Source organism: Rutilus rutilus (assembly GCF_951802725.1).
Source record: "Rutilus rutilus genome assembly, chromosome: 9".
NCBI lineage: Eukaryota > Metazoa > Chordata > Actinopteri > Cypriniformes > Leuciscidae > Rutilus > Rutilus rutilus.
This window is the reverse complement of record NC_140223.1, coordinates 17023245-17046891: the sequence shown is the minus strand read 5'-3', so window position 1 is coordinate 17046891 and position 23647 is coordinate 17023245. Positions and strand designations below refer to the sequence as shown.

The 23647-nt window shown below is 36.3% G+C and overlaps 1 protein-coding gene across 2 annotated transcripts; it reads right to left on the bottom strand.

Annotated features, from left to right (window-relative positions):
* Window positions 1–394: 394 nt before the first annotated feature.
* alcamb (activated leukocyte cell adhesion molecule b) lies at window positions 395–22820 on the bottom strand. Of its 2 annotated transcripts, XM_084418266.1 has the most exons (16): window positions 22606–22820; window positions 10139–10236; window positions 9609–9813; window positions 8507–8571; window positions 8226–8313; window positions 7705–7878; window positions 7008–7132; window positions 6697–6829; window positions 6495–6607; window positions 6237–6363; window positions 5175–5296; window positions 3805–3934; window positions 2798–2827; window positions 2347–2458; window positions 2119–2232; window positions 395–1575 (listed from the first exon to the last, which is right to left on the bottom strand). In XM_084418266.1, exons 1-15 carry the CDS (start codon window positions 22658–22660, stop codon window positions 2139–2141), a joined length of 1671 nt encoding a protein of 556 aa, XP_084274392.1. In that variant the 5' UTR covers window positions 22661–22820; the 3' UTR covers window positions 395–1575; window positions 2119–2138. The 2 variants fall into 2 exon arrangements, with proteins under 2 accessions (XP_084274392.1, XP_084274393.1); XM_084418267.1 differs by lacking the exon at window positions 2798–2827.
* Window positions 22821–23647: the final 827 nt, after the last annotated feature.

The following is a 23647-nucleotide window of genomic DNA, read 5'->3' as shown; positions in this document are numbered from 1 at the left end:
AACTGTGAACTTAACTGTCTACATCTTTAAACTGGTAGTGTCTTAAGGACTGTTCTACATGCATGTGCAATAATTGTTTATCGGTCATTGAACAATCATGAAAACATTGCTTAAACACTTTCCAATAAAGATATCTGTAAAACTTATTTGGATTTTACTCAGTTATCTTTAAAATACAGTATCCTGAGCGAAGTTTCTTTTTTTGCAGATTATTGAAAGAAAAGTTCATTTAAATTGTAATATTTCACAATATTAGTTTTACTGTATTTTTGATCAAATAAATGGTGACTTTTCAAAAACAAAAAGGACCCCTTTCAGACCCCAAACTTTTTAACAGTGAGCATACAGCGTGGAAAGACGGTCAACAAAACAGCAAAGAATAAACTAACACTTTCCTAAAAATGTACACTTTATTTGAACTAGGAGTACAAAACAATGTTCAGTATGTACAATACTTGCATGACCACATTCAACCTCTTTGGTTTGATGGATTAAATGCACAGAATAAGCACTGAAGTCTGGGAATACAGCAACACCACTATGCAAACTGAAAGATTTTCACAGTTTTAAAGCCTGCAAGTAAATACCATCAATTGTACTGTACCATTCAACAAATTGACTAAAACTAGCTATCGTAATGTCAAACACTGGCATTTAGCTAAACCTTAACAATATAAATAGAACATAGAAAAAAGAGTTTACCATATTTACAAGTAATCCAGATCACATACAATTCTGCCACAAAACAATGAAACAAAGAACACACGAAACAGGTGATAATCTGAGAAAAAAGGGAGTGTAAATATACATTGAGATCTGATTAAGATTCTAAATGAACATGGTCTTCAGTTATTGAAAACAGTATGCTAAACAGTTTAAGCAAAAGGCATGGTTTTCATTAACAAACAAGCATTGGTCCCTGCATCTGCTTACTTCTGAAATCACAATATGTAATCTGTCCGGTTTAGACATTTTAACTTCAAATTGAAGGTCAGTCTTTATTAAAATGCTTATAAGGTCTATATTGGTAAATAATGGTCTTCTAGATGCAAACAAGTATAATATATGGATATAAATTTTGCTCATTGACTTGTTAAGACCTGAAAACTAGCCAAGTGCTCAGTATAAATCTGAAAATCATGCTTCACATCATGCCACAGATTAGGTACTGTGTGTAATTCTACAGGAAAAGTCCATTGCAGATATTAAAGGCCACAGTGTTTCTACCATGTGAAATTGCAAATGAAAATTTGCATTAACTAAATACCTGATACACAAACACACACAAAAAACAAGAGTTTTTTCTCCAGAGGGGATCAAATATGAAACCCAAAATTATGGATGAACACTTTACAGACACAGGTTTCTGAACAGGCTTGATCTTCACCTCAAAAGATTCACATATTTTACAACACACATTATTAATTAAATCTCCCAGCACAGACACGTTACAGATTATGGTGGAATTGTAACTGACACAGCTAGTCAGGACCTTTATTACAGCTTCTGAAATTTTTATTTTTCACAGATTCCACCAGTTTTTCTACTCCTTCCCTCACGGATCTCTCATAAATCCTGAGGAAAGACAAGATACATAATATAGAGGAGTTTAGTTGGTCGTTAAGGATCCACATATACAATCTTTTTTAAATCAAAAGTAACAGTAGACTCTAAAAGATTTGTATTTAAAAAAAAATGCTGTTCTTTTATCAAATAATCTAGAAAATAAATGATCAGTTTATTAAAATATTAACATTGATAATAATAAGAAATATTTATTGAGCAGCAACTCAGCATATTAGGTTGATTTCTTAAGGATCACGTGACACTGAAGACTAGAGCAATGGTTGCTGAAAATTCTAAACTTAAAATATATAAAAATAGAAAACGGTTATTTTAAATTATAATAATTTTGCACAATATTACTGTTTTTACTATTGTTATTTTTTTGATCAAATAAATGCAGCCTTGGTGAGCATAAAAGACTTCTTTAAAGATTTTTTTTTATTATTATTTATTTATATCTTTCAACAGTTACAAGAATGACCCACACACAACAAAAATTATTAATATTGTTCCCATATATTCAGTTGTTTCAGAAATCTGTTCCCATCTCACCCTGATTGGCTCCTTTGACATTACACATCAGCTTTTTGGCTTTGATTTTCCTCCAGCTTTTTGCTCTCCTCCGCTGATCCATTTTCCTTTTCTCCGGTTTTCCAGGATCCTTGCCTACATTCATATATAAAAAAAAAAGACAATCTACCACTTTAAAACAAATCTGAATGACATAAGCATAGTGCAAATATATCTTTACTGTTTGAGACGTGGATGTTATGCCAGTACCTGTATTTCTTCGTATACAGCCAATAGGCTACTCCGATTGCAATAATGGCCAGAATCAGGCCAAAAACAATGCCAACAGCTAGTGCTGGATCACTGTTGTCATCTTTCTGATCTGCTTAAGAAATAGATAAAACAGTCAGAATAACATATGGGCAACAAAGGAGAAGGGGAAGACAGACAACTGGATGAATACTTATATAAACCATTCATTAACTAAACAAAAATAAACAAGATGCTGATGCAATATTTGTCAGGATGCTGGGCATCTCAGCACCTTTGTTTTAGCTTTCTTAAAAAAAAAAATAGACATGTATTCTTCTACACTGTACAAACTGAAAGCATTTATGAAATTGAGTACAGGCACTGAGTTTTGGCATATGCTCTCTTCCTCTGTAGTGCAAAGCCGTACACAGTGCCAGACCTGACTGTAGATAACAGCTCAACATCTTACCTTGTTTTGAAAATGTCAGGTCCTCAACAACTGTAATCAGATATAAAAATCATTAACTTGCATTCGTATTGAATTATGGAATGAAAAGCCTACTGCATAGGAGAACTGAAGAAATTATATACCCAAATATATGGCTAAACATATACACATACATATACATTATTTATTTAATTATGTATTAATTATTTATATATAGGGTTGTTTAGGCAAAACATATCGATATATATAAATATAAATTATATATAAAGCATAGTGAAATATATAGTGATTATAGTGAAAGCATGTGTTAGTCAGAGCACAGACCAGCATCCCGACAAACAGAACAGAAGATGAGCACGAGGAAAAAGGAGCTCTAATAAAAGATGCAAGAGTTTTCATGATGTAATGTTGTTATCTAACACTTGGATATTAATGCCAGACAAACCATTTAGACAAAACTTTTATTAAAACCGAGTTGAAAAAAAGTGCGCTTGTACTGTAAATGATATTCTAAGGTCAACAAATAAAAGCTACACAAAAATATATTTGCTACTCTATTATATTTATTATGGTAACACTTTACAATATTCCATTTGTTAACATTAACACTAAAATGTAATCTTAAATGTTAATTTATTAAATCTTATTAACATTATTTAATGGACCTGAGCTGACATGAACTAATCAATGAACAGTTGCATTTTGATTAACCAGCGTTAAAGATGATAAATTACTCATTGTTAGCTATTTTTAGTCAATGCATTAACTAATGGGACCTTATTGTAAGGTGTTACTGTCATTATATTAGATTAGAACACAAACTTGATCTTGGTGGGATGTGACTTGAATTTAATAAGTGTCATTTCAGATGTCAAACACTGCCATTTACAAATATTCTTCTTTTAAAAGTTTTGTCTTAATGATTTTGTTAAAAATGAATTAAACAACTTCAATAAACTATACAGGAAAAATCCTGTGATGCATGAGGGTTCGGAAGTCAGATAAGAGTGGAAAGAGGTTACACTTACGTGACACATTAACGCTCTTATTTACAGAGCCCAAGGCATTAGAGACCGTGCAGGACACGGTGAGATTGACCTTTGGAGTGATAGTGATGTAGTATGTGACTTTTCCATCCACATAAGTACTCTCATAAACCTGCGAATACAGCACATAACATCAACATTAAACATTCACAGCTATTATAACTTGACATATTTAAAACAACGATATGGGAAGTACAAGCTCTTTTGTAAAGGATTACGGTCACCACTAGAGAGCGCTATTGCCCTGTGCACTAACAGTTTCACTTTTAAGGAGGCATGTACTTAGACAAAGAGAAAGCAGAAGGTACACAGAGAATGAGGTAATGCACATCTGATGAGTTGCACTGACAGCTCAATTTGTACCAATACAGAACCACATAATACAGGATGTATGTAAAAGCCTCATCATTTTTAATCGCTTCCTGCACCCACTCAAGCGCACTACTTGTCTGGTGTGTTTGAATAGTGACCTTCTCCTAGTGCATCCTGATATGGGTACTATAACTGCTTTGTTTAACAAAATACATTCTGACCCATTGTTACTGCTGTCACAGTGAGAACATCTTTATCAGTTCACAAATGTGCTGCTAGCTTGTTCAAAATAAGAGATGCACAGTTTTACTCTTTTCAGATTCTTTCACTGTTGAAAGCAGCAATAAACCCTGGAAGAAGAATTCAAAAAGAGCTCAGATGCTCAGAAATGTCATAACAAAAGCTTTAAGGAAGGCTTAGTTTCAGGTTTTAATAATAATAAAAAAAAGATACTTAAAAAGCCAAAGAAAGTCCTTTAGTTATAGATTGAGACTAAGAAGACTATCACGCAGTGCATATACATACATTTAAAAATATTACAGATGGAAATCATATTAGTTGTCTTCTATCACAGCATCACGATTCACAGTGAACAAATATAATTTCGCTCCTTGCTTTGAAAGAATGATGCCATGTTGCCTTGTCCCCCAGTGATCTGCATTGAATAACATGAACACCTGGCAAACGGCCTTTTGTTTTTTCATGAACATGAAAACAGCAAATTTATTTAGAAATATTCCAGGTTTTTTTTCTTTCTAAACAAAACATGCCTTCTGGGGAATATTGTTTATTGGTGAGAATTACCAAGGTTTTTCCTGTATCCTCAATTTAACTTTTGTTTAATAACACAAGTCAGCTCTCTAATGACATCATCATCATCCTACTCCAGAAAGTCATTAGGTATTAGCAATGGCAAATATTTGATGAATTCTGTGATGTTTTGTGAGTTGGTTGGAAAACCTTTAACTAGCTTGACCAGAGCATATTTCTTCATATTACTTCATAACAAGAATGAAGTGTGTCAGATAGTTCAGACTTACATCTGTGCCATTGACACTCCACTGTACTGTGGGTTTTGGAAAGCCTTCAGCCTCACAAGACAGGACCTTGTTTCCAACGTTTCCATCACGCTTCTTGAGCAGGTTCTTGATCACTGGAGAACCTGCAAAAACACTTATGTCATCAGCTATCAAAAATAGTCATCCAAAAAAGCATTTCTATGATTTACAATGGTTACAAAGCATTTGAAATGTGGTCAACAGCTAAAGCAAATGCATACTTTATAATAGAGATGCACCGACTGCAAATTTATTGTCCGACCCCTTTTTTTTTTTTTTTTTTTTTTTTTAAGTGTGACCTGCCAATTCTGATTTTCTTTCAAAGAACTATAATTGATAGCATATACAAACAAAAGTCTTTCTTCAGTGAAAACATTAAATTTTCATAAAATAAAAAGTAAAAAGACAGTAATAAAATAAGAACAAATACATTTCAAACAACAGCACAAATAAATGAAATAGAATAAAGAGAAAAATACAGCTTTAGTTTTTCAGGTGGGTATACAGTATATTCAGGTAAGAAATATTAAAGTAATCAGATGTAAAATAACACTGGAATTGTACAAATTAAATACAGATTAATGCATTCAATTAGTTACACAAGTTATTTTGTTAAGAGCAGAGAGTGATTTTCTTTGTCTTTTGTTCTTTTATTAACATGACCGACAGCAACAGGTTTATTAGACTGCTGTCACTTTAAGAGTTTATGGGATCCAATATACTGGCGTTATCTTTCTCAACTAATTAGGTTCCAAAACTGACTGTTTAATACTCGCCAAGACGGGGATTTTGACATAATTTTGTGTGTATTTGACCGTTTAAGCGCAGTAAGCCACTCATTTTGATACTTGTGACTCACAAGCTGCTTGAGACTGAGAGGAGGCTTGTGCGCTCCACTTATATAGATCAGTGGTGCACGCTTTTTGTGTGAGCGCGAAACCTGTGGGAATTAGTAAAATTATGCGGAATACAAAATCGTCCGATTCCGGTCCCTGGCCGGTCGATCGGTGCATCTCTACTTTATAAATTAAATATTCATCTTACCTTGAACTATTAATTCAAATCTTTGTGTCTTCTTGAGGCCAGCCATGGAAACAACACACTCATACAAACCAGCGTCGGAGTACTTCAACTTGTCAAACTTGAGCGGGCTATCCAGCTTGGTATTGCCCTAAAAAAAAGTTTCAGCATTTATGAATGACTAGAAATCAACATAAGGTTTAGTTTTTTAATAGGGGTGAGTGCTCATGCGTGCCTTAGTTTTTAATGACAATATTTTATAAAGAGATATTCACTTTCTACCTTTCTCCAAGATGTTTGTGGTGTTCCTGAAGCGTTAACGTCTACAGTAATCTCAAAACGCTCGCCAAGTCCCTTGGAAATGTTATCAGCGGTGCTAAAAACCACATCAAGATCTTTTGGAAAAAAGACAGAGCTAACGGTCACATTTTTTTACTTTGAAAAACAATCCAAAATATCTCAGAATCCTGAAGTATTTCCTTACATTCAACTGTGATGGGTACAGAATCCGCCACATCCTCACTGTCCACCAGAGAACATTTGTAGTCTCCAGTGCTTTTTCGGGTGACATTGGTCAAGGTGTATGTGTTGGAGTTCTCCACTGTCTTTTTCTCTCCCTGCAGATAAAGTAAGAAAGATTTAGCAGCAGTTTGAGTCGAAACGCAGCCATCGTTTCCTGACTGACGACTAAGGAACGAACAAAGTGAACACCTTGAGTTAATTGGTTAACCTTGAGCCTTGGTTAAAGGCGCTATATAAATATAAATAAATAAATAAAAATCTGAGAAGATTTACCTTCATGTAGAAGATGTAGCTAGAAGGGGGAGGGTTTCCGTCTGCAGTGCATTTGAGGGTCACGTTGTCCCCTTCCTTAAAAGGACCCTGGGACATCACTTGAAGACTGACCTTCTCGGTAGGGTCTGTGGAGAGAGGGTTTGTGTAAATCATGGAGGACAGCACAGCACAGCACGCACAGAAAAGCCCTGCCAGAGCCCATGCAGATAAGGGCACTTCAGAAAAGCTCCTTATGAGCCAGAAGAGGCCCTTCAGCTCAAGAGTTGAGGCTTTGGGAGGGCTCTCATGGTGTGAAATGCATTTGAGAGTTAGCAGTGGACTAGTACCTTCACAATAATAGCCAGAGGCAAGACAAAACCCCATTCAACATCTAAACGGCCTGCTCCTGAAAGGCCAAATTACATATCTTATTGGACGAAATTCAACAAGCCATTTGATTCTGATAAGGCCTCTTTTTCATGGCTACTTCAAATGGAAAGAGGGTTATTCTGAATAATTCTGTGAATTATGCTCAACATTAGACAATTAACCACTTCAGTTCTGAATACATTTGTTTTCAGTGAGATTGTTTGGAACTAAATTACAGAGGAAAGTAGAAGCATTGTGATTAAAAACTTGCCAAAAAAGCACAACTAGGAATAATATTATCCAAATACTATAAGAAAGAATAAGAAAGCAGTATAAGAAAGATACTAACAGTTCACAGTGAAGATAAGAGGGGAGGAATCCATGTTAGCAGACCAGATGTGTTGAATCTGACAAGTGAAATTGGCACCAATGTCTTCCTTCACTGCTGTATACTCAAGGTCAGATTGTGTTGAAGACAGTCCTGTCGCTTTATCAACATCCACAGTTGTACTGATTTTAATGGCTGAAAAAATAAGAAAAAAAATTAATAAAGGAATATAAAATGTAAAGAAATAGCACCTTAGAATAAAAAAATCTGTAACCATTTACTCTCTAATAATTTGAAACTAACCCTTATGCTTTTACAAACTTGTTGACTTTCACACAAACGGAGAAGCACTTCTATGATCGTTTTATGGTGCTTTTTCCTCTTTTTCAAAGTTGGAAAGCATCATTACCCATTATTGAAACAGCTTTGAAACAGTTTTTTATTTATTTAATTTGTGTCACATAGATTTGGAATGAAATGAGGGTGAGTAAATGATGGCAAATATTTAGGTGAACTGCATCTTTCACCATATTTCACTCTACCTGCTCCATCAGACAAAAGTGGAGTTTTGTTCTTGAACCATGTGATGTTGGCAGCTGGATTGGCACTTTCAGTACGACACTGCGCTAACTGATGAGACAAAAATAAACACCCCAAACAATATTAATGCAGATATTAAGAGGACTTATATGTGGATTTATGTGAAACTTCCAGTGCATATAAGAATTTGTCGAGTCTTTAAATCACATTCATGCTGTTTTCACTGCAAATAATATTTCATTCAGTGTTCAGTGCTCTCATGTTGTGTCTAATATACACATACCTTAGTTAGTTTTCCAACTGCCATCGCAGTCGTTTGGTTTGTAATCTGAGGTCGTGATGGAAGCTCTGAAAAGAGAGGAAACTGTTAGACAGTGTAGTTCATAAATGCATTCAATATTAGCACTTAGTTATCAGGGGCCGTATTCACAAAGCATTTTATCTTACCACTAGGAGTACTCCTAAATCGCACTAAAAGATTTTAGCTAGGAGTTTTCTCTTAAAAGTTATTCACAACGCCTTTCAGACCTACTCTTAGTAAAGAAAAATGACAACTCCTAAACTAAGAGTGAGTCTTTGTTGCTATGGATGACGTCATTACTCATGCACGAGCTTGACTGAAGTGACCACCTTGATTGGCTGATGATTGTAACGCGGGAATGATTCCAAACCCCTCCCCTACGATGATGATTGACAGGTGACAGGTCTGGGAATGCATGCGCTACACAAGTAGTGCGAAGGACGGAAGATGATGAATAACTGAATAAATAGCCTAAATGAATAAAGAGTAAGGAAAAACAAATAGCCTAGTAGCCTAATGAAACATATGGATTGATGCAATATCTTTGCAACATTATTGAATTAATCTGTCACTATATGCCTCTGCCTACGTTTGCAAAGAGAAGAACATTTTAATTTGATTCACAATCAATCGTTACAATTCGTTTACATGCAATGAATGAGTAGCCTAGTTTTGGTTGTTGTTGGTGGCGTTATTGCATCCCTAGTTATGCCTACAATGCAAAATTGTTCCCTTGCGATTGGAAGCTCCTGTAGCCGCCGTATACGCATTTCAAAACATCGCAACGTGAAATGCCACAAAAAGCGGTTTGTGAATAGGTCTTAGTGAGTTAGGAGTCCTCTCGACTTCTTTTAAACTGTCCCAGGCTTAGGTGCTACTTTTAGGGCTAAAATGCTTTGTGAATTACTCTTAGTCAAAAAAATTAGGAGTCCTAAAGTTACGAGAGACACGCCCAATATTTTTAGGAGTTGCTCCTAAATTCGCCACTTAGGAGCTACTTTTAGCCTTAAAATTCTTTGTGAATACGGCCCCAGAACTTCTATCATTATAAGTATGAAAATGTTCTATTGTGTATGATTCTTACTGTAAATGACCAGTTGAACAGGGAACTCCAAAATGTCATCTTTCCCCGCCACCATGCAGGTGAAGGTTCTCTGATCTGCCATGGTCACTTCTCTGATGATGAGGCCAAAATCTTGTTTGATACCCACTCTGTTCTTGTAGTTCGCATCGTTTGAAATAGAGGCATTCTGACCAACATGTTTCAGCAGAATGTTGCCATCGACGTCCTAGTGCATGTAAAAAAAAAAACGTTTAACAGAGACAATGACAATTACGCCATTCATACATTGACATTCATGTTCAAGTGTAAACACTGCGGCTCTGTAGTGCTTTTAAAACAAATTAGCCACTATCATTAGTTGTCCACAGTTGTACTGATTGGGGGTGGGATTTCTTGTGATAAGCCATTTTGCTAGAAATTGGAGTAGTTTGTCTTAACAATAATAGAGAGGGAAGTGGCAATAGAAATATTTGGGATACCAAATTATTTTTTAAGTTCCAGAGACATTTCACACTGTAAATTTATGAGAGAAAAATAAATAAGTAACTTACGTATTTCCATTTAACAAGCCCTTCCGTGACACGGCCATTGTTGCATGGGATTTCAACAGTGTCTCCATACTTTCCAGTGACAGTTTCCAAGCCACTAACTAAAATGCACAATTAAAAAAAAAAAGTTTGACAGTGAATACAATGCGTTGTGAAAACATCCTATGAAGGAACACACAAAGCCTAAAGTAAACCTAATCAAATAGACATATGTACAATGATATTCTCATATTGTAATAGGTTTGTATTTTGCAACTAATTTGCTTGATTTTAGGTCAAGAGGGTGTTTGCAGTGGCTTTTTATTCTGACCCCCAATATTTTAATATTATTTAAATATTTACAATTTGCCTGGGTGATTTGAATATTCAAAGAGTTTTTGCTGAGAGCATGTCTTTGCTGAAAGAGAGAAGTCTTGTTCTCTGACAAACAGTCACTAAATAAAATAACTTAAGTTTTGTTCAACAATTTAAAGACGCAAATATCGGCAGGTAAAAACAACAACAAAAAAACAAACTTTGTTTCAAACATTTTTATCTCTAGATTTTTAATAGATGCTTTTAGGGGAAAAACACTTTTATGCTACTCAAACATTTCTGTTGGCCATTTCAATCAGACTCTTTGGGGTTTCAGTTCACATCAATTTGACATGAGATTCACCTGAAACTAAATATTCAAATTGGAAAAAGGCTTCGAATCCAATTTCTAGACAAACACCAAAGCAAGTAAAACCGGTTTGATGTGTCACACTCACAACTGCACTTCTGAGAATAGGACCTCATCAGTTGGGATGGATAACTGTCAACAGAAGGCCTGATAAAAGTATGAGATAAGATTGAGGCTCAAAACCGCATCCTTCTGACAAAATTCCACTGAAATGGATCAAGAAATGTAAAGCTTGACTCAACCTTCCACACAACTCATTTAGGATTTACAAACAGAAATCTGTGGCTGTTGTGACGTGAATTTATTTTCATATATACTGTAAAAGTTAAAAGTTAATTATTCTGTAGCAAGTTTTCTGTCTGGAAAAACAAAAAGCATACAGTGTACAGGTTCATTAAATATCAGATGAACCCAGTGGGAGAGAAAAGATTGTGCTCAAAGCCCTCAATGCAGCCTGTGACCACACAGTTATAAGCTTCATTGTTATGCTAAGATACATTTCTGTCTTACTGCTAAGTGGAGTGTGGTCCGGATGTATGGAGATGTCATAAAACTAGATTCAGTTCCTGGCCATGTTTTTTTACAAGACCTGCAAGAGCAAGGATGTACATTCTAATAATTTCTAATGCTACTAATCCATTTTGTATCGTATATTCTTTTTGGAATACTTCATTCTGATGGTCAATTGCGCCTTTCTGTATTTAAAGTCACAAAGAAACCCAAGTACCAACAGATCACTTCTTTAAAGGTATAGCGGAGGATTTTCCTGAATTTTAGAAAAGAACGCCCTCTCCACTTTTTGGAGGCACTCTACCTGCTCCCGAGAGGGAACGCCTATTAAACGTGTGCACGAGAGAGCATGCATGAGCTAATCATAGCTTACATTAACTTTTACTAGCAGTGATTTTAAATGGATTTCTCCAAATAGCATGCCAAACTTTACCTGTCAAGTAGAAACTTCGCGACTGAGGCATCAGTGGGAAGCCCAACCTGTGTTTTGAGCGCACACCATCGTGTGAATCGTGTGCACGAGCACGTACGACGGCTTTACGTAAACATATCAGCAGAATGATTGACACTTAGGAGGACCAATAGTCTTGATGATCCACCCGGAAAAAGAAAATCCTCCGCTATACCTTTAATATTGTGATCGAAAAATACAAATAAAATGTAGGACAGGGACTTGGTCCTACGCAATGGCTGTTGACTGGATTTTGAGAATTGGGCGTTGCACTCAAAAGTGAAGGCAGATCAACGAGTCCAGCAGGGATGGAGTTTAAGTGGACTAATGATTGGAAAAGTCCTTTGTACATCACTAGAGAGAAGTCCAGAAGATCCAGACATTTTTATTAAATGTTACGAGGTCAAAACAGTTTTGCAAATTAGACATGCACTGATGAATTGATCACAATAAGATCAATAACATGCATTTAGATTTTAGAAGATAGATAGGGTGACTTTCCAGTTCAGCTTTAAATATTTTTTATAATGGCCCCTACAATTTCACCACTGTCCCAGGCAACTCCTGTGTCACTCTGAAGTCTCTTTTCCCCTCACAAAATAAATTACTATGTACAGTAAAGCTGGTCAGTGCTAAAAAAATAAACCCCTTCAGGATCATACAAGACCCTGATGACGAACCTGCCAGGTTTGTTTTTGTGATTAAGACCTTAACTGTAATAATACATTTGTAAGACCTGGAATGGACAATCTGGATCTACACCATTAGATTTCAAATCAAACAGCTGTCTGTTTTTTTTTAGCATGACATATATGTTGACTTGGGGTGAAACTGGAGCATTAAGTAGAAGTAGCATAAAGCAAATGGATGCTAGCTGACAAACTAAAAAAGCAAAAGATTGAGTGTCAGATTGCCCTCAGAGCTACAAAACCAGCTCCAGGTGAAGTAAACAAATGGCACAGGCCTCCCAACCCCCTCGTCCCTCTGCTCTTTGTTTCATGAACAGGTGCTACAGCAGGAGCTTCTCCATGCACCTGTTGTTAAAACTCTATGTTGCTGAAAATCTCTTGATGGAAAACATCTATTAAAATCAGAAAAATCTCCAAAATAAAAAATGAATTAACAATATAATTTGGGAAAAATTGAATAATTTTGTGGTTTCAGACTTGTGGACCTTATTTAATACATTAAAGAAATGATACTATGTTTATAACTAAAGAAACATTAAATGTTTAAATGAAAAAAATTGTGGGCATATTTCAATAAAATCAACAATTAATTAATTTTAGCAGTCAAATTGAATGCCATATAAGACTCAAAGAAATATAATGGCTCTCACAGGCCAAGAGGATGTTCGTAAACCATTAACCTGAGGATCAGTCAGTTAAGAGATCATGTGTCCATTGTTGCCAAGAACAACCCCGCCACCATGGTGAATATCCAGGAGACACAGACGACCCGGGAATTGATTTGGAGTCTGTCTTATTACACCAAATGTCCTTCTTTACTCACTCCAACATATAAGAGCCATTAGGCTTCCTTGAAAATGCCATAAATTACGTCTACGACGGGCCTGAAATGGCTCTCAAAACAAAACTCATCAAGCAGGTTGGACTCATAAGTGATAAGTGCACTCAGAAATCACATCCATTAAGTTCTAAATTATGTATTTGATAGCAGGGGCCCCCGGGGAACTTAAAGAATGTCTGCGTCTGACAGCAGATCATGGCAGATTCAATAGTGACCCAGAGGATTCACCGACAGCCCCCCATTCGTGAGCAGCTATTAAACTAAATAGCGAACTATTAACAAAATACAGTCATGCAGCTTCCGTAGAGGTCCATTAACCCCAAAAGCAATTTACTAGTTCAAGGTTATTATGACAGACTGTTCATTCTGCTGCCGCTGCAGAATCTTATCTTATCTTAAAATCAAAGCTCTAAAAAATTGCTGGGTTGTTTCAACCCATGTTTGGGTCAAATATGCACAAACCCAACCATTGGTTTAATTTTTAAACCCAATGGGTGTTTTTGTCCATATTTGACCCAAACATGGGTTGAAACAACCCAGCATGTTTAGAGCAATGATAAAGAAAAGGAAAAATCTTTAAAAAAATGTGTTAAAAAGTGTGCAGATTTATTAAAAACAAAGTCTTTGTATTCAAGTTGGTTTAAAAAAAAAGTGCACACCATTTTCAAGAAAACTTTCAATTTATTGAAAGTTTTGCTAGAAATATCCTAAATTATTACCTGATATTGATAAATATACAAAAATGAAAAGTTGCACCACATTATGATCAGAACTAAATTTGCCTCATCATAAAAAGGTACAATTAACTGATATTTCAAGAGACTTAGAGACCATGACTCACCGTCATGAGGGAATTAATATTTGAAAATTTGTTTTGTTACATGAATTTTAAGAACGAAGATCAAATATGTTGATAAAGTACTTAAGGTTTCCTTTTCAAGAATTTCATTCTTTTAATGTGGCTTCTTCATTATGATTAGATCAAAATATTTTGACTTTACGGGCCTAAAAAAAATATCAAGATTTATTTAATTTAGAAATGAAAAACATTCTTATGACAGAAGATATGTGAATTGCATTTTAATGTATTTCGTAATAAATTATTAGATAACATAAATAAGATGTCATGTCTCATGTCATTGACCTGATTATATCAGGTAAGTTATGAGATCCTCGTAGCATTTGAGAAATTAAGGTCAAAACAGCACGTTTCTAAGATCATCCAGGTTATCAGTTAACCAAGGTATGAACATACTTAGACATGATGGCACGCAGTATAAAATGAACAGACACTTTTAAACGTAAAACTAATGAGCACGTTGAGGCAGCCAGTCTTGACTTCAAATCTTCACAAATTTATGTTCGAGCAATTAGACTCAGAAGCTTTCGTGTGTTCTTTGATTAACAACATTCCCTAACATCAAAGGTGTTCTGTTAAACATATCTCAAAAGCATTTCACAAGACAGCGAGGTTGTCTCGTATTTTTGCATAGACAGACAGAGCACCTTTATCTCTTCCTAAACCAGTCTCTCTGCTTCCTGATGCCTCAAGGCTATGGGCATTTGCATTCCACAAGATCCTGGAGGGGCCCTTGTGTTCACAACATCAGCATTTGCTTGCAGCCACTGAAACACCAATCAAATTTGGTGCCAAAACACAGAGGTCAGCGAGCTTGCATTGAGAGTTAAATGAGCTCTTTCTCTGGGCTCTAAAAGGGCTGGCTCTCAAGTTGTGAGAGGGCCCACAACAATTCAATCCTATACAGTGCTTGAGATGGGGCGGTACGCAAAACTCCAACATTTTAATCTGTAGTGTACCCTCATTTTATCTTGGTTACCGGCAATGCTGTCTGTACTCTGACCGCCCATATCAAAACATAGAACTATTAATGAACCATATACATCGTGCATTCTGAGCTTTTGTAGGCTTTTTTGTAGGCCTACACTGACCAATTATCTGCCCAATATGACTGAAGACCAATTGTTTAATTTTGCGTGAGTGGCGCGCAAATCACCGTAGGGGCGTTCCAAAAGTGTGATAAGATTTGCTCAAGCTGTTCCTATCGCGATGATGATTCTATTGAGAATTTACCACATTAAAATGTATGGAGAAAGTCAAATATAATCTAAAATAGCCACATAAACTAAAAAGACTGATGAAAAGAGAAAATATTATCTTGCACCAACAAATTATAAAGCTTTTTAAACTCCTCATGACCACCCTTACAAGAATTGATACTAGAATGCAAATTGGCCCCGCCCCCACTCACTCACACCAGCTCAGAGATCCACTCGTTGACGTGATTGGTTGCAAGGTAGTTTGTGATGTCAGAAGAAACACCAGCGATTTCAAACCGTGTTTTTGAGACTGTCTTTGGTTCACTGCAGTTTTAAGGAGAAAATACTCAGCAATGGTGTTGACTTATGCATTTGCACATGGTTTGTCTTAAAGCATATTAAAAACACCACATAGACATAAAAAGATGTCTATTACACATTAAAAGCTTGATTTTCACCACAGGGGGACTTTAAGGGAATAGATTTTTCACTGGCATGTTGTAGCTATAGTTTCTAAATGGGTTGCTATTTTTCATAAATACTACAGATTAAAAAAAAAGAAAGAACAAAGTTAACATTGGCCTAAGCATGGGAAGCTTGATTGATGAGGAGACATCAATGGCCTTACCTGTAATTATATCATTATTGTAACAAATTCTATAGTTAAACAATTACAAGAACTATGTTACTTTTTTACAAGGCCAAATAGAAGTTAGATGAGCTTTAAAGTCTGGACCTTGTTGAATTATTGACTAAACAGTTGTGTAAAATGTATTCAGCTAATAATGACAGATATTAGGAAAACCCTGGCTTTCAGATGTTCCAAGAGATGACAGGAAATTAACATTTTCAGTATAACAAAATTTGACTTCACATGGCACTTTGTAAACAAGTGATAGTTAACTAGGTTCTTACTTCATTGCAGTTATGTTATCAACCAACTTTGCATGTGTGGATGATATCACAAAAGGCCATTTTGCAAAAATACATAAAACAAATAAATAAACATCACGAGGGAGCATGCCCTGGGACCCCTTTAAACTGTTCACACTTCAACCCCCACAATGTTCAAACCAAAAACTATGCCCTTGCAACTGAGGGGGGGAGGACTGAGGGGGAGCGACCTCACCAACAACCCACCCCCCTCGGGAGTACCGGCACTTTTGTTCCCCACTTCAAGCACTGGCTCTATATATAGACCCCCTTTATACCCGTTTAAACAAAAGTAGAGCAAATATTGATTTCAGAAAGCATGGCTGGTGGGTGTGTGCTGTGCAACTGTGAACTCCACTCTGCAGGGAGTGAAACAACAAAAAATAGACAGCGGAACTTAGGGAGTACTAGCTCAAGGCCTTTTCTGTCTGAGTGATTAACTCTCAGGAATTATGTTAGGTTTAAAAGTTTCTGACGTGATAGTATGTCACTACTAATGAGACTGTTCTTTCTTTTTTTTTCTCCACTATGATGCTGTGATACAACAAATCAGATCTTTTTCACATTCCTGTGTAGTTCAGGGACTGGCCAGGTTTGTAAAAAAAGGTCACGAAGGTCCTTAACTGTCTCCTTCTTCATTATTCCTGTAGCCTAAGGATCTACATCTGCAGAAAGCTACCTAGAAAACAGCATAAATGCAGTATATACACTGCAGACTTTGAAGGAACTTCAAAAAAGTATTTTTAAACCATAACTTGGATTGAAAATTGGTATTTATTGATGAACTACCAGAGCAGAGACCTTTTCTCTCTACATATATTCGAGAAGACATGATCCTAATAGCTGCTAAAAAAGAAAATACCTTTTTTAGATGATTTTTAGAATGCAAATCATCATAATCATCAATGTAAATGTACAGCTTCAACTGACCCACATATCGTTAGCCTCATAGCATAATTGCCTAAGTCATATTTTAAAAGAAATGACTTAGGCAATTATGCTATGAGGCTAACGATATCCAGGAAGTGTAAGCCACAAGTGAAAGTGGATATAACCAACCAACTCCCACACAATTTCCAGGCACAATAATAATAAATACATTTAAAAAAATCATTAACTCCAGGTAACTTAGTACCCTTAACTGTATAAATCGGAAAAGTCTCACATTGTAAAAGACGTTTCAATCTATTCCTACCTCTTTAAGTGCATGACATGGATTCAATTCCAATTACTTTAAGGAAACGGTCACAACCATGACGCACCTAAATATAACGCCTTCCTATTGGATACCACAATTTTTTAGAGCAAATGTATACTCCAATGCTCTTTGATGCCACTAAAATTAGTATATTACATATAAATTGTGTTTGTTGAGGAAACTAGAAATCTGTGCCATTTCGGAAGGCCACTAGGTATAGCTCTCATGTTGACAGAGAGCACAGACATCTGGGACAGGTGCGGCTGTTGTTCACTACCTGTGCAGGCATGCCAGCTCACAAGCAGGCAACATCAAAGTTCCCACTAAAGAAATGTTTATTCTTTTCAAAAAAAAAAAAAAAAAAGAAACTTCAAAGTTATAATGTCAAAGGATTATTGGAAAGAGGCCAAAAAAGTGCAGAAAAAAAGGACACATTTCCAAAGAAACAATCGGATCGTCTGCCTTTTCACTATCAGTATGCACTAACCCGCACCACATTATAGTGGGTCATTAAACGCCGACTTTTGAACTGAAAGATGTTTGTTTTTAAATTCAATGTGATTGCTTTTTGCAACCAGCTTTACTTCCGTAATCTGATCGAATCGGTTTAGATCCAGGATTAATCGGCTTCTGCTCAGATTCGGGAATCAGAAAGTGCTGAGATTCAGGAATCAGAATCTTCTGCATATAATCTGATGAATATTTCCAACAGTCCACAAAATCTGTGACATCAGCAGAAATGTGAAGTCGTTTCAGTGGAAGAGCAAGTTAGCTACATTTTGTTTAAAGATTACAAAGACAAACAGTCTTACTATTTGGAATAGCATGGACCAGTGAATCATTTACTGGAATCATTAATCATTAAAGCAGCTTAGGCGGGAATGTAAAACAATGTTTTAAATATGATCATCATCATCATCATCATCATCATCAAATACTCACCCTCATGTTTATATGTGAATAAAAGCCTAAATTCAATCTGTTCATCACATATAGTGATTGTGTCTCTTCAGAAAATGTAGACTAAACCGCACAATGCATATGGATTTGTTTTATGAATCTTTTGAAGCCACAAAGAGGTAGTTGTGTGGACTATCAATGGAGGGACAGAAAGCGCTCTCTTTATTTGTGTTTTGAAGATGAACAAAAGTCTTGTGGGTTTGGAATGACATGAGGGTGAGTAATTGATGACAAGTTTTTCATTTTTGCATGAACTCACCCTCCCTGTATCAGTATTCAAATATTCAAATTGCCAGCTTGATATGAATCAGGCCAATCGCACAGATGAGACGGGCCATAAATGTTAAGGGCGGGCGATCAATGAATTTGGCAAACAAAAACAGAAACTAAGTGCACACAATCTGCACATATGCAACAACATGCTAAATAGAGTTGTACTACTGTTTTTCTACAAGAACTCAACATCATATTTGTGAATATGAACATAAACTTTGTAAATACTTGACATATTATGTCAGGTTTTAAACAGGATGTAAAATTCTGGTGTTCGAATATTCATCAGGAGACAGTCATAACCTAAAGTATATAAAAATGCATAGTATGTTTGTACGTGAGCTAAATGAGCTGTGGTAAAGTTCATTATTGAAGACCAATCATCAAAACATTCAGCTAAGGAAGCTAAAACGAGACCCACACTTTGGCTAACCACTTAAACATATCTATGACATCACTAAGCTAGCCGATCATGGTTTAATAAAGCCTACTGCTGCAAAACATAGCACCCATGTCTAGCTGTTTAAAGCAGCTCTGAAAACCTGTGTTGAGATAGCCCTTTTTTATTGAGATAGGATCTTCTCAGGGCTCCTCCAAAGATTTCTGTGATCTGACCAATACTTTCAAAGAATCAAAGTAGAGGGTGACTGATAAGTTTTAAGGTGTGGTCACATAAGCAAAATTTCGGTGAATTTTCATAAGAAAACAGGTCCATTATCAAAAGCTTAGCAATATATTAAGCACAGCTAACACAGCTTTATGTTGGTCAACATATCTAACTAAATCAATCATTGCATTTAACGCTAACAGGTCTGGTGAGAAATGCAACCAAAAAAAAGATGGATCATATGGCGGAAACCAATGAGATTATGACAGCTCTTCTGCAGCATACTATGCAAATAAAAGTAAACATTTAAAAAAAACTGAAATATTGTGTCAGGTTATGCCTAAAGGGGGTTCTTAAGAAGGAAACGTGATGCATGAGGAAAAGAGCTGAAGTGAAGGGGCAGGAGTAAAAATGATTTTGAATTCTGCCTCTGGCTTCACCTTACCCGAGATAAAGAGAGAGACAGAGGGGGGGAGAGAGAAGGCGGGAAAGGAGGGGTAGGCGGCTTTATTGTAATGGTGGTTTCATTTCCTGAATCCCGGTGCAAACAGTGCAGGATTAAGAGCTCTCAAATGAACATATAAAGTACAGATGCTTCCTCCCAGCTGCTACTGTGAAAACACTGCAAAAAATCTTACAAAATTACCTGAAGTAAAAAATATTAGAAGTATTCAGGTTAAAGACAGACACGAGTATTTGCAAACCAAATACATTTGCCTAGACCTCAATGGGGTTAAAGGGATAGTTCTCCCAAAAATGAAAATTGTCATAATTTACTTACTCTCATGTTGTTCCAAACATGTATGAGTTTCTTTCTTCTGTTGAACACAAAGAAGATATTTTAAAGAATGTTGGTTGTCAAACAGTTGATGGACCCCATTGACTTCTATAGTAGGGAAAAAATACTATGGAAGTCAATGAGTGCCATCAACTGTCTGGTTACCAACATTCCTTAAAATATCTTCTTTTGTGTCCAGAGGAAGAAAGAAACTCATAAAGGTTTGGAACAACTTGAGGGTGAGTAAATGATGACGATTTTCATTTTTAGGTGAACCATCCCTTTAACAAACATCTATTGTAATACATACAGTTTAATACTTCAGTCTCAGTGGTGCTTTTGAAATGCATGAAGAGAACAGAAGTATGCACTGCAGTAATTCATATGTAACCCAATGTCTTTTTCAACAGAAGTGCATGTAAAGGAGCTGGGTGAGATAACGGCTTCTCGGTGGGGAGTATACAGTTGAATTTAATTACAAATGGAGAAGAGTCTGTGGGAGATGTCACAATCGTACACGCATTAGTTAAAAAAACCTGCCGGACAATAAAGTCAGCAGGGGTTCGAAGGAGGTCTTGGCGAAGCCGAATAACAAGAGTGAAACAACCTGACTTTTTGTCCCGAAATGCAGGGTAGATCCAAGAAAGTGCACTGGAGGTTACAGAGAACCATGGGGGACTTCATGCATCTCAATGGACGCATTTCTGCAAGTCAAGAGTGCCACTGTTAAGCACACACACGCCTATCCTGTTGTAAAACAATGTGTCTCCTCTCTTTTGACTGGACAATTGCTCCCTTGTCTTGCCTGATGACAGATAAACTGGTTCCTATGAAGGCCACTATGAAAAAGAGGTACTTCTGCAGTAAAAAGAGTACAAGCTAGAGGATGACAATAGTATTTCCACAGTAGTACTTTCACTAAGGGAAGCATATTAATAAATGCATGAATGGACAAGCCCTATAAATTGCACAGAGGACCTCTAAACAAAGTAAACAGCCCTTTGATGCACTATATTTGCTTTCTTTTATAATGGGACAATAAAACGGAGCAGTATTTGATGGTGCAATATTGCAGACGGGTAACTCTAAGTGGCTGATTCACCTTTGAATAAAAGATTCTAAAAAGTCTCATATTAATATATAAATAAAATTCTTTATATAGTCTAAATTTACTGAAATCAGAATTAGAATTAAACTTCCATTCGACATATGCCCATAAAGATAATGAGAATATGCTAATTAGTTCTGCAATACAAAAAAGCAAAGTTGCTTGAAGACAATTTCTCACCAAAAATAAGTCTGAACTCGGAGACCTCAGTACTGCATTTACAACAATATTTGTCTTGACAGTTTATCACTGAAGGGTAGATTTCTTAGAAAAAAAAAGTGATATTTTTGCAGCAAACTGACAGAAACCCACCGGCTAAACTAGAAACACAGGGTGTGACATTGCAGATGGTGTGTTTTGAGGGGGGTTGTGGGGGAGGGGTGGAGAGAGAGAACAAAAAACAGATGCTGCACTAAACTACTGGTTGTAAACTCAGTTTGGTCAATCTAGTAGACAAACAGTCACGGGTGAAAATGAAATAACACTGACTACTAAGAATGACTCAAACAGACACATGACCAAATCTTGACAAATTTTCCTCCGGGAAGAAAATTAGTAAGAGTCTGTTTAACAACTAATTGTATTCGACGTCTAATTAACCACTACTTTTAATTATAAAGTCCAACTTATCCAGTACTGGTTTATGGAATTACACTTTTTTTCCTCTCTCTCCGTCTCTCTCTTACAACTAAGGACAAAACCGCCACAACTCACTCAACGTTTAGGTTTGTCTTCCAACCCAACAATCTTTCAGCACACACTATCATTATACTTTTGGTTTTCCAGCCCAAAAGGCGAATGAGACTCTATAAAGTTGCATTGAAATACTAACAGATGTTCACGAGCCTTTGTTTTGTGTCCTTTATTTCCTTACCTGAATATGCTACTGCTGCACTAATACGACAACATGCGCTATGGAAACCAGCGCCCCAGCATTTAAACATACACAGGCACACTTAGATATAGGCTTAAATTAATTATTAACGGATTTTAACTACCGATAAAGGTTTAACTTGCACCGCGTAATATCCGACAGTTTTTTTTTTTTTTTTCACAAGCTTAACAGGTGCAAGCAAAAAGTAGCAAAAGGTGGGGGCGGGACAAAAAGCGTGTATCGAAATAAATGTTACTTTTATACGGAGAAGACCATAGAAATGAATTGATATTATGTTGCTGATAAAGGTAGTAAATCATAGTTTCATCAAAGCTTTGGAAAGAGCGTTTTCTCTTAAAAAGGACGTGATATAATTTCATAACGTGGTGCGATCATTCTCTAAGCTCTTACAAATGACCTTAAAAGTAAAACTGCTCCGTTCTTTCACTTGTCCATCTCGTCTAAAATTACGTTTGCGAACGTTCTAAAATTTTAAATAAAATAAATATATGTAAAAATGAATTACCTTGATTGATCAGGCATACGGTGAGCAGACACGTTAAAAATGCGGTACAGTGCATCTTTCGGCAGTCTGGGACTGTGTTGCACTTAATCTTGAGAAATAATATCCTTGCGTTAGAGCGTCCTTGCTGGATAATGATGTAGAAACTACAGTATGGGCAGCGTAGGCTACGTCAGTAAATTCAAACTTTGAGGTTGTTCTCCCCACGTGTCTCATCTGTTGAAGATGTGATGGGCGGTTATAGGTCTGTCCTCAAGCCCCTCCCCTGCGCTGTGGACATAACCTACTAGAAAACACTTTATGACACATCTCTTATCTTGTCCTGTTATCTTCTAGAGTTCTACTTTAGGCTAGCCTGCTATAGTATTACTTTCGTAATGTTTGATTTGGCAACATCAAACCAGGCTGTGATGGATGGAAGACAACATTGGTTCATATGAAATGCACTATTAATTTTTGTATCCTTGCTTATGGGAATGCTTAGGACTTCCTCAGAAAGTTAAGGAATGAATCTCAGTAAACTTTCCAAGAGAGCCACAAAATGACTTACAAATAATTTAACTTACTTAAAATACTAAAAACCACAATAAATCAGACCTAAATGGCCTGAGGCACATGATTTGCCATCCCACTTCTGCAATTTTCTTCCCACAGCCAGCAATTTTTAAAACGGACAAAAATTTGAATAGGCCTTAGAGTCAGAATAGACCACTAGTCTATGGATATTAAACAAAATCTGAGTGTTATTAGTAGGCTATTATTTAGGCCATTGCTTTGTTGGTGACAAACCAACAAGCACATTTTTTTTCCCCAATGGTTATTTATACGTGCCTTGACATACATTTTAGACATCGCAGCTGTGTGTGACTACAAGGCTGCAGTAATAGAGCTAATAATATTAGCTATGCATGCTAATGTTATTTGATTAAACAAATGATGTGCAATACATAAAATCAGTCCAACAGGTTAAACCGGGAATGAAAGAGCCTTTAGAGAATCTCCTTCAAAGCCTGATTGAACAGTAAACCTGGTAAATCAAGAGAAG

Coding starts and splice junctions, on each gene's coding strand:
- alcamb (XM_084418266.1), bottom strand. CDS start 22,660: ATGCACTGTACCGCATTTTTAACGTGTCTGCTCACCGTATGCCTGATC. Junction 9,814..10,138: donor GGCTTGTTAAATGGAAATAC/GTAAGTTACTTA, acceptor TACATGCACTAG/GACGTCGATGGCAACATTCT. Junction 5,297..6,236: donor ATTTGAATTAATAGTTCAAG/GTAAGATGAATA, acceptor GTGTTTTTGCAG/GTTCTCCAGTGATCAAGAAC.